This window comes from Molothrus ater, chromosome 23 (assembly GCF_012460135.2).
Source record: "Molothrus ater isolate BHLD 08-10-18 breed brown headed cowbird chromosome 23, BPBGC_Mater_1.1, whole genome shotgun sequence".
Lineage (NCBI taxonomy): Eukaryota > Metazoa > Chordata > Aves > Passeriformes > Icteridae > Molothrus > Molothrus ater.
This window is the reverse complement of record NC_050500.2, coordinates 4,903,750-4,916,365: the sequence shown is the minus strand read 5'-3', so window position 1 is coordinate 4,916,365 and position 12,616 is coordinate 4,903,750. Positions and strand designations below refer to the sequence as shown.

General features: G+C 44.5%; 1 protein-coding gene across 2 annotated transcripts; it reads left to right on the top strand.

The window, feature by feature from the left end:
- The first annotated feature begins 168 nt into the window (after positions 1-168).
- MFN2 (mitofusin 2) lies at positions 169-12,594 on the top strand. Of its 2 annotated transcripts, none has more exons than XM_036396200.2 (19): positions 169-210; positions 1,188-1,342; positions 1,846-2,024; positions 2,705-2,840; positions 3,186-3,348; positions 3,846-3,970; positions 4,279-4,387; positions 4,480-4,587; positions 4,940-5,093; positions 5,334-5,401; positions 5,556-5,677; positions 6,005-6,131; positions 6,301-6,405; positions 6,817-6,919; positions 7,552-7,772; positions 7,910-8,059; positions 8,299-8,495; positions 8,842-8,976; positions 9,628-12,594. In XM_036396200.2, exons 3-19 carry the CDS (start codon positions 1,850-1,852, stop codon positions 9,695-9,697), a joined length of 2,268 nt encoding a protein of 755 aa, XP_036252093.1. In that variant the 5' UTR covers positions 169-210; positions 1,188-1,342; positions 1,846-1,849; the 3' UTR covers positions 9,698-12,594. The 2 variants fall into 2 exon arrangements, with proteins under 2 accessions (XP_036252093.1, XP_036252094.1); XM_036396201.2 differs by lacking the exon at positions 169-210 and adding an exon at positions 282-299.
- Positions 12,595-12,616: the final 22 nt, after the last annotated feature.

Here is a 12,616-nt window from a genome sequence, read left to right as displayed (position 1 = left end):
AACTCGCATTAAACCTTTCCCGTGACCCTTTCCCGGTCTGTGGGCTCTGTTCCTCTGCTGGGCCCGGGCCGCCGCTCGCTATCAGGCCTGGGACTACAACTCCCAGCGTGCCCCGCGCGCGGCGCGCGGCGATGACGCACACCTCCTACGCACCTCCCGGGCGACGGCGCCGCGGGGTGACATGGCGGCTGTGCGGGAGCGGCGGTGAAGGTGAGCCACGGGCGGGGCCGGCCTGAGGGGACCTTGGCAGCTGCTCCAGGCTGGCTCAGTGTCTCTGAGGGTCGCCTCCGGAGCAGCAGGTATAGGGACAGGGACAAGGGCAGGGACGGGTGAGCGTCGGACCCGCTGGGGCAGGGTCCTGAGGGGGCGCGAGGAGGGCGCTTCCCGCCCTTTCCTCCCGCCCCTGAGGGCTGAGGGAATGCGGCGTCCGGCCGGGGCGTCAACCCAAAGCGTTCTGTGGGCACCGGTATGGCGGGGGAGCAGGGCCCAGAGCATCCCTGAGGCATACCGGGATGGCGGGGGAGCAGGGCCCAGAGCATCCCTGAGGCATACCGGGATGGCGGGGGAGCAGGGCCCAGAGCGTCCCTGAGGCACACCGGGATGGTGAGGGAACAGCCGGGGGCATTCTCCGGGGACACCGGGATGGCGGGGGAGCAGAGCCGGGGACACTCTCTGGGCACACCGGGATGGCGGGGGAGCAGAGCCCAGAGCATCCCTGAGGCACACCGGGATGGCAGGGGAGCAGGGCCCAGAGCATCCCTGAGGCACACCAGGATGGTGAGGGAATGGATCCCGGGGCATTCTCCGGGCACACCGGGATGGCGGGGGAGCAGGGCCCAGAGCGTCCCTGAGGCACGCCGGGATGGTGAGGGAACAGCCGGGGGCATTCTCCGGGCACACCGGGATGGCGGGGGAGCAGAACCAGGGACGCTCTCTGGGCACACCGGGATGGCGGGGGAGCAGAGCCCAGAGCATCCCTGAGGCACACCGGGATGACAGGGGAGCAGGGCCCAGAGCATCCCTGAGGCACATCAGGATGGTGAGGGAATGGATCCCGGGGCATTCTCCGGGCACACCGGGATGGCGCGGGAGCAGAGCCGGGGACATTCTCCGGGCACACCGGAGCAGAGCCCGTGACGGCGGAGCTCGGTGGCCTCTGTCCGTCATCCACGGTCGCTCTGCCACAGGGGTGGAGACCGGCTGGACTCGGCGTCGCCGAAGGAGCTGCGGGACCGAGTGCGGCCGGGGCGAGGGAGAAGGCAGGGAAAACTGCTGCCGTTTGTTCTCGAGAGGGCCTCAAGCTGGCCATGCGTGACTTGTGAAAACGTAACTCATCCTGAAAGTAAGCGGAGGATGGGGAGGAGTGATCGCTGCGAGCCTGATTATTGGAAGGGAGAAAGAAAGAGTTTTGGTTTTTTTTTCCTGATGAGTTGTATAAAATGGAACAATTTCTTTATGAAGGACAGAAGATAGTCCTTCAAATTTATCTAGTTCTTGTAAAGATGCTCGGTTGGACCACAGAGTCATGGAATGGTTTGGGTTGGGAGGGACCTTAAAGATTATCCACTTTCACCTCTGCTATGGGCAGGGACACGTTCTGCCAGACAAGGCGGATCAAGTCCTGTCCAACCTGGCCTTGAGCACTTCCAGGGATGGGGCAGCCACAGCTTCTCTGTGAAACCTCTGCCAGGGCCTCACCATCCTCACAGGGAGGAATTTCTTCCCAATATCCCATCTAACCTGCCCTGTGTACGTGGAAAGCCTTTCCCCCTTGTCCTGTCACTACACCCCTTGGACAGGTGGTGACACTTGGTGACACTGCTCTTTGCTGGATTTTTCCTGTAGCGCAATGTCCCTGCTGTTTACTCGTTCCAACTCAATAGTTGCAGTGAAGAAGGATAAAAGACACATGGCTGAGGTAAATGCTTCTCCACTTAAACATTTTGTCACTGCAAAGAAGAAAATCAATGGTATCTTTGAACAGTTGGCTGCATACATCAACGAGAGCTCCTCGTTCCTAGAAGGTAATTTGAGTTCTTGGACTATGAGTGTGTAACAGTGCTCTACCTACATATGATTCCCCCAAAACACACACCACCCCCTCAGTCAGTTAAACAGAACTGCTAAATCTGTGTTTATTTATACATGCATGTCTGTTTATGCATTCATGTTTGTAAGAAAAAATGAAAATTGTTGAATTTGGGTGGAGTTCAGGTTCATATTTGAAGATGAGAAGTTCATGCATGTTAAGAAACTGAGCTAGTTAGGGAGCTATGCTTGGTTTTTATGTTTGGGAGATTTTTAATTAATTACACAACCCCAGTAGGTATTTTTTGCCTGTAATCCTTTCACTATTCTTGCCTGGACACATCATTGCTACTGACATGTAACATACACCAGTAATTGGCTTTAACAGCTTAAGGCACAGACAGATTTTATCTCTAAGGGTGCTGGCCTGTTTGCAGTGTTGGCTGTTGTGTTCAAGGCAGTCCCAAGAATGAACAGTTATGAGATACACAAAAGAGTCCATTTGATAAATCCTATTATAAAATTGCTTCAGGGTGTCATTGCCTATGTCAAGAACACCCATGTGAGCTGTGGGACACAGATAAATGTTAAGTGATACCATGGCAGAGAGAGGTTTCACCCAGGTCTGACCCAGATGGCTTCTGGCATTCAGAGGCATGATCTATTTTGATTTTAGAAACACACAAGAATGCAGAGCTTGATCCTGTCACCACAGAAGAGCAGGTACTGGAAGTCAAAGGCTACCTGTCAAAAGTCAGTGGTATTAGTGAAGTGTTGGCAAGACGACACATGAAAGTTGCTTTTTTTGGGAGGTGAGTCACATGCTTGTGTTGCCTATGCTGCCCATTCAGGAAAGCATTTGAGTATTGTAGCCAGTAAAAAATATTTATATAAACACTAGTGCTTTAGCTTTTGCTTGTAATGTCCTTGATACAGGTGCTCTTGTAAATTGGAAACAAGTATTGTATCACATAATTCTTCAATTTGAAGAATTCTTTAAATAGGGAAATAAAAAAGTCTTTTTGCAGGTTGCCTCTGGCACCTAAATTGTTAATGGCTCTGATACAGCTTGGCTGTAGAGAACTTGCTTTTGTAACATCAAAATGAGCACACCTAGCTCTTGAAAGCCTGAAACACTGTCCTTAATCTGGCTGCAGGACAAGCAATGGGAAGAGCACTGTGATAAATGCCATGCTGTGGGACAAGGTTCTCCCTTCAGGAATTGGACACACCACTAATTGCTTCCTGCGTGTAGAAGGGACAGATGGACACGAGGCTTTCCTGCTGACTGAAGGTTCAGAGGAGAAGAAGAGTGTAAAGGTACAATTTCCTTAAACATAAGGTTAAGGATAAGAGCTCTTCAGAAATGTCAGAAAAGGAAAGAAAAAAAAAATTCACAGTTAAGGATTTTAATCATTAAAGGAGTGGAGAAGAAGAATGAGTCTTTATTAGATGTAAGAAGCAAGTTGCAGAATGGGGACTTGTTTGTTTTATGGAAGAGATGATAGGTTGTATTTCTCAGAGATAGGAGGGAACAGTGACTCAGGAAGTTCTGAGCTTTGTATAACTGACAGAATCACAGACTTCCTGGTAATTCCTCAGTATCCTTTCCTGACAGGAAAAATCTCTCACAAACTCTCACTAGCAGTTGTCTTTTTGCTAGGACATTCAAGAAGGTTTTATGTGGAAAACCTTCCAGAGAGAATATAATTTGAACTTGGGCTTTATCTCAAATTGTCTGTGAAGGGCCCTGAAGGGAGGATAAATGTGTTAGTGGGTCTTGGCAAACAGGAAATGTTATTTCCATCTCTTCCTAGACCGTGAACCAGCTGGCTCATGCCCTTCATCAGGATGAACATCTGAATGCTGGCAGCCTAGTCAGTGTAATGTGGCCCAATTCCAAATGTTCTCTCCTAAAGGACGACCTGGTGCTGATGGACAGGTGAGAAATAGCTTTCTTTCCTTTCCTGCTTATCACAGACTAAGTATGGAAATGTTTTCAAATATGTATTTAACAAGCCTCCAGGGAATTGACCCTGTTCTAATCTAAGACAGTGACCAAAGTCCCTTGCTGTAATTAACAGTGTGATTTTCTTGATCATTACTTCCTTTTAGCCTGTACTCTGTCACCTCAGGATAGTGTAGCTCAGACATGGGAAATTAATGCTCTGAAAAGCTTTTACTAACTATTTAAATTTTGGTTTTGCTGTATTCACAGCACAGTAATATCTCATTTCTCTTTATTTCTAGCCCTGGCATTGATGTAACCACAGAGCTGGACAGCTGGATTGACAAATTCTGTCTTGATGCTGATGTATTTGTTTTGGTGGCAAATTCTGAATCAACATTGATGCAAACTGTATGTGCAAGTCCACTTGTTCAATGAATTTGGCTATAGGTTAAAAATATTTGACATATTAATTTAAAGAGGTTTTGTTTCATTTTCCTCAGGAGAAGCAGTTCTTTCACAAGGTGAATGAACGTCTGTCTCGACCCAATATATTTATTTTAAACAACCGTTGGGATGCATCTGCCTCTGAACCAGAATACATGGAGGAGGTTTGTGATGTGTTTAAAGTACTTTTCTTTGCATGGATATTATGGAGTCTGTTTTGACTCTGGTCCTTGGGGATGCAATCATTATCACCTGAGTGTGGAGACTCAAGGGAACATAGACTAGTGATCAGGACATGAATCTAGAAATTTCTGAGCAGGAAATCAAGAGTCTCACAAAAGTTAGATCACTTTAGAAAACCTCTGGAAAATTCCATAAAATAACAAATTTTTTTTTTTCTTCAATGCTGTCTTTGGTAGCTTAGACCAGCAGAGGTCATTGGGGTGCCTGGTCTAACCTTTAGGGATGGATAGTGTGGATTTAACTGCATGTGTGGTTTCTGATGGCTTCCCCCAGGTGCGCCGGCAGCACATGGAGCGCTGCACCAGCTTCCTGGTGGATGAGCTGGGTGTGGTGGACCGAGCCCAGGCAGGGGATCGGATTTTCTTTGTGTCTGCAAAAGAAGTGCTGAATGCCAGGATTCAGAGGGCTCAAGGGATGCCAGAAGGAGGTGAGGAAAGCTAGCAGAAACTTTCCATTGACTTATAGAGATGTAAATAGAGAGTATCTTGTTTCAAAAAATGTATAAAATTGAGTATGCCAAATTATTAATAAGGCTATCATAACAGAAGGGGTGACTTAGTAGCACTTTTACATTGGCTTCAGTGTAAAGCAAGAGCATTTCTTCATGTCCAACATCTGATTGCTTTCTCAAGATTTAAATGGTTGTTTTGTGCATTCCTTCTCTCAGGTGGAGCATTGGCAGATGGATTTCAAGTAAGAATGCTGGAATTTCAAAGCTTCGAGAGGAGGTTTGAGGTGAGCATTATGTGTGCCGAACTTTTGGTTAGATTTTACTCCTGAAAGACTGGCACTCATGGGGACATATTTTGGAAATGGATTGTAGAGGAAGGAGAAATTGTGTTTGTATGGTTCTGCCTGCTGCTAATCTTGGGCTGCCTTTTGTATACAGGAATGTATCTCCCAGTCAGCAGTGAAAACAAAATTCGAGCAGCATACGGTGAGAGCGAAGCAGATTGCGGAAGATGTTCGCCTCATCATGGACTCCGTGCACGTTGCTGCCCAGGAACAGCGGTGAGAACTCTGCTGGTGCTTGCATTACTGCACTTTGTATTCTGGGAGAAATGTGAGGGAACATGAGTGTTTGAAATGCAAAGCAGAATCCAGCATGTTTGAGAGCAGGAAGGACGTGTATTGGTGGTCTTGCTTCTAGTGTGTTATGGAAATATTGGGAAAAGGACCTTATTTTTGTCCTGTGCCATGACTGTGTAATGCTTTGCAGATATTGACATGTTTTGTTACTGGGCAGGAAAATCTGTCTTATTTCTGGAACTCAAATATATTTATAGATAAAAAATGCATTTATTTGGCATTTTGATGCACAGGTTTTTTTTTCACCAGAGTTTACTGCCTGGAAATGCGAGAGGAACGTCAGGATCGCCTCGGTTTCATTGACAAACAGCTGGAGCTCCTTACTCAAGACTACAAGCGGAAAATCAAACAAATCACTGAAGAGGTGGAGAGGCAGGTAAGGAGGAGTGTCTGCAGAAAACTGCAGTCTGAAAGGGCTACCAGCATGGTGGGGAAAATGCACAGTGCTGACAAAGCTTTGAAGTACTAACAACGTGGGAGTTACATATGGGAAGAGGAGAAAAGCTTTCAGAAGCTCTGTTTTCTCTCCTGTGCTATTTCTCTAGGTGTCCAATGCAATGGCAGAAGAAATCAGACGGCTCTCAGTGTTGGTAGATGAATACCAAGCAGACTTCCACCCATCTCAAGTAGTTCTTAAAGTGTACAAGACTGTAAGTGATGTTTGCTTAAGCAATTTAAGAGACCTTTTTTAGCTCTGAGTAATTATGCCAGCTCATTGTTAGACATTTCAATCTTCCAACTAGGATAGAGCTAAAGCTTTAGTTTTTTAATAATCTCAGTAATAAATTGATACACATTATATATCATACTATATAGATTGAACAGAACTTTTCCTGAACTAAATTCTATGAGATTTTTTAAATTTGCCTTTTCATCCCCTTCACTGAAAAATGGGGGGAGGTATGATATTAATGTTAGAACACTGGGCAGACAGATTGTGTGCTCTTGTTTTGGGAGAGTCTTTTTAACTAGCAACTCTTTTAACTCTTTTAACTAGCACCTTCAGCCTGCATCTTAGCTATGTTTATTCTAATCTTAATAACCCTTTCTTTATTTGTCAGGAGCTGCATAAACACATCGAGGAAGGCCTGGGCCGTAACATGTCAGATCGTTGCTCCAGTGCTATCACAACTTCCCTGCAGACAGTGCAGCAAGAAATGATAGGTCAGCTCCACAGGCAATACTGCCCTTTCTCTTCCCTTGAATTGCATTTTGAAATAACTATAGGTAGATGTTCTGGGTTTCTCATTAATCCGATGGCTGACGTGCAGCTGACACCACCTTAGTTTCCATCTTGATGAGTAATGCTGTTGTGCAGAGGACTAGTTCTGTGTCTGAGCTTATGCAGTGATTTCCTAATGAATGTGTACAGTCACACTGTAACCCTCATGACAGAGTGGAACTGTGGCAAAATCTGGAAGATGCTCACACCAAATCCTAATGAAATACAACTTACTTGGAACTAGGTGCCTGTCTGAATATGGTGCCTAAAGAACTGGGTTTCAGATTTTGTTTTCCTTGCTAATCTGTAAACTTCACCAGCTACCTGTAAGGATTTGAAGAGTCCATGGAAAGATTTCCTTCTGGGCTGGTCTGAAGAACCAAGAATTGAATAATAATTGATGATGTATCTCTTACTTTGCAACATGCTTGGCTTATGAAATTTAGCATACTAAGAAAACTGACTGTAGAGGATGAAACAATCCATAAGCACCTTGATTATAGAATACAAGACCAGTTAATTCTTGTGACCTCACCAGCTGTTTTTTGCATGTTTTTGTTTTCTCTCTGTGTAGATGGTTTAAAACCCCTCCTCCCAGTCTCTGTGCGGGGCCAGATCGATATGTTAATTCCCCGGCAGTGCTTCAGGCTCAGCTATGACCTGAACTGTGACAAGCTCTGTGCTGACTTCCAGGAGGACATAGAATTCCATTTCTCTCTCGGATGGACAATGCTGGTGAACAGATTTTTGGGACCAAAGAATGGTCGTCGGGCCTTGATGGGCTATAATGACCAGGTAGAGTGCCTCACTGAGTGACGGGGGTAGATTCTCATTATTTCAATGGCTGCTGAAGTTCCTTGGTGGGAAGAGCAGTAATTCACCTCCTTTTATTCTCTTCTTTGATTTTGTTTTGTCCCTGCTTTTCTGATTAGGTTCAGCGCCCTTTAACACCAGCAAATCCCAGCCTGCCTCCTTTGCCTCAGGGCTCTATGACCCAGGAAGAGCTCATGGTGTCCATGGTGACTGGACTGGCCTCTTTAACTTCCCGAACTTCCATGGGGATCATCGTGGTTGGTGGTGTGGTATGTGTGCATTCTAGGTAGCATTTTTATAACTTAAGTTGGAGCACTGATGTAAAAAGCACTTGCACTGCCAAATCCTGTAGATATTTGCTATTGACAGATAGGGTTCTCTATTTTCTATTTTCTCCTTTGATCTTCCATTTGAGTACAGTGAGCTGATTTTGCAATGCTCTGTGCACCATTGTTGGCAGTGAATATCAGTAATATTGTGCAATTTGTTTATCCTTGTGCTTCTTTAGGTCTGGAAGGCTGTGGGTTGGAGACTGATTGCTCTCTCTTTTGGCCTTTATGGGCTGCTCTACGTGTACGAGCGCCTCACCTGGACCACCAAAGCCAAGGAGAGAGCTTTCAAGAGGCAGTTTGTGGAGTATGCTGGGGAGAAACTGCAGCTCATCGTCAGCTACACGGGCTCCAACTGCAGCCACCAAGTCCAGCAGTGAGTTCCCTGTATTCAGCTAACACTTTATGGAAATTCTCTTGTGGGTTTTTTAGTGCTATTACTTCTATTCATGCTGAATTCCAGATTTTCAAAAATGTAATGACACCTGTTTTAAAATAATATTACTTTTATTTTGAATACGTAGTGTTTGGTTGCTGTTAGTCATTAGTCATAATAAACTTCCATGTCTCAAATCAAAATGCTCTGACATGTTCTTGTGCAGAAGTGTAAGGATGAGTGTCTGAGTCACAATGCCATCATCCCTATACATCAAAGGGATTTATTCCTTGAATGTGCTGCTTGATCTTACTTTCCCTTATACTCAACTCTTCTTGTTTCATAGAGAGCTTGCTGGAACGTTTGCTCATTTGTGTCAGCAAGTGGATGTCACACGGGACAATCTTGAGCAAGAAATTTCTGCCATGAATAAAAAAATAGAAGTTTTGGATTCACTGCAGAGCAAAGCAAAACTGCTCAGGTGAGATTTGATTATTCCATATAATTGTTTTTCATGTGATTGCCCCAGGATGTTCATATGAGCTGTGCCTTAGAGTTCATTCTGTCTTAGTCATAGCACTTCATGTGCAGCTGTCAGCACTTGTCCCTACCAGGTCATGTTCCCTTTCACTAGGTACTTTCCATTGGACTGTTGACAGTCATTTAAAACTTCTGTCTCACAAGGCACCTTTTTCTTCCTGTTTTTTATTTTTTTGGAATTACAGTTCCTTCCCATTTATGACAACGTACAGTCTTCCACTCCTACAAGCTCCTTCAGGCCCTTATAAAATTATGCAAAAAGTCTTGCCTTCACCTTTGCACTCAGTTGTCTGCTGCTTTCTTTACCCTGCAGAGGATGTTGGGAAGACTTTTTCAAACATTCCTTACCTACACAGTAAGGCCAATGAAGTTGTGTCCAAAATCTCTGTCTAAACCTCAAAGCTTAGTGACTGACAGCAGGCAAGCATCCTTGACCTGCAGAGGAATGCCAGCAGCCTTTTGGAATGAACCTCTGGCACTCCATGCCTTGCTGTGTACTCATTTTTGTTGCACTTTTTTCTGACTGGCTTGAGAAATGAGAAAGACTTCCTTCACTGTTTCATTCACCTAACAAAACTTTCTGTCCTTACAGGAACAAAGCGGGTTGGCTTGACAGCGAGCTCAACATGTTCACACATCAGTACCTGCAGCAAAGCAGATAGTGTGAGAAAAAGAGAAAAACAACAGTTTCCCTTCAGTGCTCTCTTAATTACTGCAGAGAACATGGTGGGTGATGGAATTCCCTAAAGGGAATGAGCGAGAGCAAGTTGCTGTGTTTCCAGTTGCTGTGTGAACAGTAGGGTTCTGCTTCCCTGTTCTGTGTCCCACCTCCAAACACTACCTGTTAATAACTCTTCTTTTTCCTTGTGAGACCAGGCTGTTTCAGGAGGAGTGTGTGCTTTATACATTTACAGGGGGCTTTTACTGTACTTTATTTTGCTTTAAACAAATTTAAAGCAATCAAGCAAATGTTTATCAGGTTAAAAGTTATTCTGACACATCTTTATGGAGTCATTTGTTTTACTTCATAAAGACAGAAGTTTTGAAGCCCCAGGCTGACGTATGTGTGACAAGCAGCTGTTTGACTAAACACAGATCCCACGCACACAGACATGGTGGTGGTTTCACAAAGCATTTGTAGCCCACACAGGCTTGTCTGAGGTTGACATTCCGTTATTCTAGAACATAACTGAAAATCACAGTGTCACTGCATTGAAAGGTTTACTGCTCTCAGGATGCTTAAACCTGTGAACAAAACCCAGTTCTCCTCTGGAGCAGGAGGGATTAAGATTTTGCTTTGGTAAGCTTAGTGAATTTGGAGTTAGTTTCTTCCTTTTAAGAGCTCTTTAATAACACAGTCTGGCCCATTTCCCATCGTGGACAAATAGTTTGCAAAGACAGAACTAGTTCCTGTGAAGGAGATAGTGCTGATGATTTGGCAGCTTGTTGATGAAGAAAACTAGGAAAGAGAAGCCAGTTGACACAATGTAAAGCACTGCATGATGAGCTCAGTTGATGAATGTGGGTTTTTTTTGGAAAAGCACAGCTGTCTTTCTGGAAGCAGGCCTGTGGAATTCCATTACCACTATTTGGCCACAAGAACAGCATGTGGATGACACGCTGTAAGAGATGTTGCTTTATGTAGAGTTCCCACAGGATGTACAGTCTGGGCAGCAATAGGATTTGGTATTTTTCTCTTCTGTTAAAAGTATCAGAACATGCTGGCAAGTACAGCTCCTCTGGGGTGGGGGGAGTCGTGGCTCTTGTAGTTCATGCCAGGGCAAGAATGGCTTAAAGCAATTTAGTTTTTTAAATACATTCTTTATTTGCAAATACATGAAATTAATTGTTGAGTTTTGCTCTGATGCATTTGGAATATAATAATTGGGAATTGTAAGGACTTGAGTCTCTTCCAGTCAGAATTGGCAGAGAAGAAATTCTGGCTGATTGTAGGAGCTTGAGTAGGATTAAGTTCCTCTACTGCAAGCTTCTTTCTTCCCTTGTAGGTCAGTATTTTGCCATGTGTTGGTTACAATCTTTCTGTTGCCTACAAAATATCTGAGGAATCCAGAATCAGATCCTGTAGTTCTGAGCTTAGTGACAACCTAAATCTCTTCAGCATCACACACATAGAATATGGGCTGTCCTGGAGCAGGTCCCAGCTGAATTCTGACCTGTTGAGCAGTGGTGTTTTTCATATTGACAAAGAGACTTTTCCCTTGAAAATGGCTTTAGGATTTCTCATTCATGCTCAGGTGTGAATATATGTGCCTGTGATAAGTCCCATGTTTTTCATATCATGGAACTTCCAGAAGGAAGCTGCCTGGTACTTGAGGGAGTAAAAATAGTGAAATGTCAGTAAGTACTTCTTAGGTAAGGCTGTTCTGAGATTTGTAGAAAGACTTGAGGTATCTTGATTGTGTAGGAGCTGGCAGTGAGACATCCCTAGAATGCAGAAAGGAAACAAACCTTTCCCTTCCAGTAGAAAGCTTTGACTCCAATTCAAACTGAAAAGCTCTTTCTGTCAGAAGGTTTTTTTTGACCTTGACTGGGTTCCCTGGGCATCCACCAGGATGGGAATATAGATTTGATCAAATCTGAGAACGAGCAAGAAAGAAATTGGAGTCCCTGCTTTTGGAAGTGGGTACTCTGAGCCTGTGGTGAAGTATATTGGAGTAAGTGGGATCATCTAGTCTTCCTCTGCTGCAGGTCTTGTTGAATAAATTTGAATCTTCAGTCTCTCAATCTGTCACATACACAGCTGCAATAAGCTATGTTCTGTTCTACTGAGTCCCGAATACACAAAGATATTGTCAATTCCAGGTCAAGGCAGAGGATGAGGTTCTACTGCTTAGCAGCTCATGACTTTTTAGCAGCTTTTGATGAGGCAGTGTTATCTCTTCAGCAGCCTTCAGAGGAAATCTGATAAATGAGCTGACCTTTAAGGGAGTGTCTTATCTGTGAAGGGAAAAGAGACTGATGGGTTCCTAGTTCGCAGTGTTTGGCTGCTGTGTGTGTGATGCTGCTCAGGCCTGGGTGCTGCTGGCATTCTCACTGCAGAGCTGAAGCCTGACCTACAGAATGGGGGAAAGAATCACTTGAACTTTTTCAGAAGCAAAACTCCTAACATGTGTGAGTGTAACCCTTGTCCTGGAAGCCCTAGTGATTGAGAATCAAACTTTTAACAGACAGGCCTATAAGCTGGATTCTTCTGAAACAAATTACAGCTGTACTTCTTTAATTGAGAGTGGTGGAGGAATGAACACTATCATGAGTTTGTTCTCTTCTGATTTTCATAAAGAATGCTAAACTATTGCTTAAGACAGGTAATTCCAGAAACAGTCTTCCCCAAACTCCCATTTAAAGAAGGTCAGCTAAATGCACTTTTATCTTATTGCTGCTACTTACTTTTCCTGTTGTATTATGTTGATGGAGCTCTTCGAAATACTCTTACCAGTGAGTTTTCTCTGCTGTATTTAAGGTGATAAATTTGCATGAGTTAGTCCTGTAACAGTGCTGTAAACAATGGAAACCAAAATAAAAATGAATTGGAAAAACATTTCTCCTGATGTGTCCTGCAT

What these genes read in the sequence shown, in the direction of transcription:
- MFN2 (XM_036396200.2), top strand. Translation starts at nt 1,850, where the DNA reads ATGTCCCTGCTGTTTACTCGTTCCAACTCAATAGTTGCAGTGAAGAAG. An exon ending in CTGAAGAGGTGGAGAGGCAG is followed by an intron (nt 6,132 to 6,300) that starts GTAAGGAGGAGT and finishes CTATTTCTCTAG; the next exon opens with GTGTCCAATGCAATGGCAGA. An exon ending in TGATGGGCTATAATGACCAG is followed by an intron (nt 7,773 to 7,909) that starts GTAGAGTGCCTC and finishes TTTTCTGATTAG; the next exon opens with GTTCAGCGCCCTTTAACACC.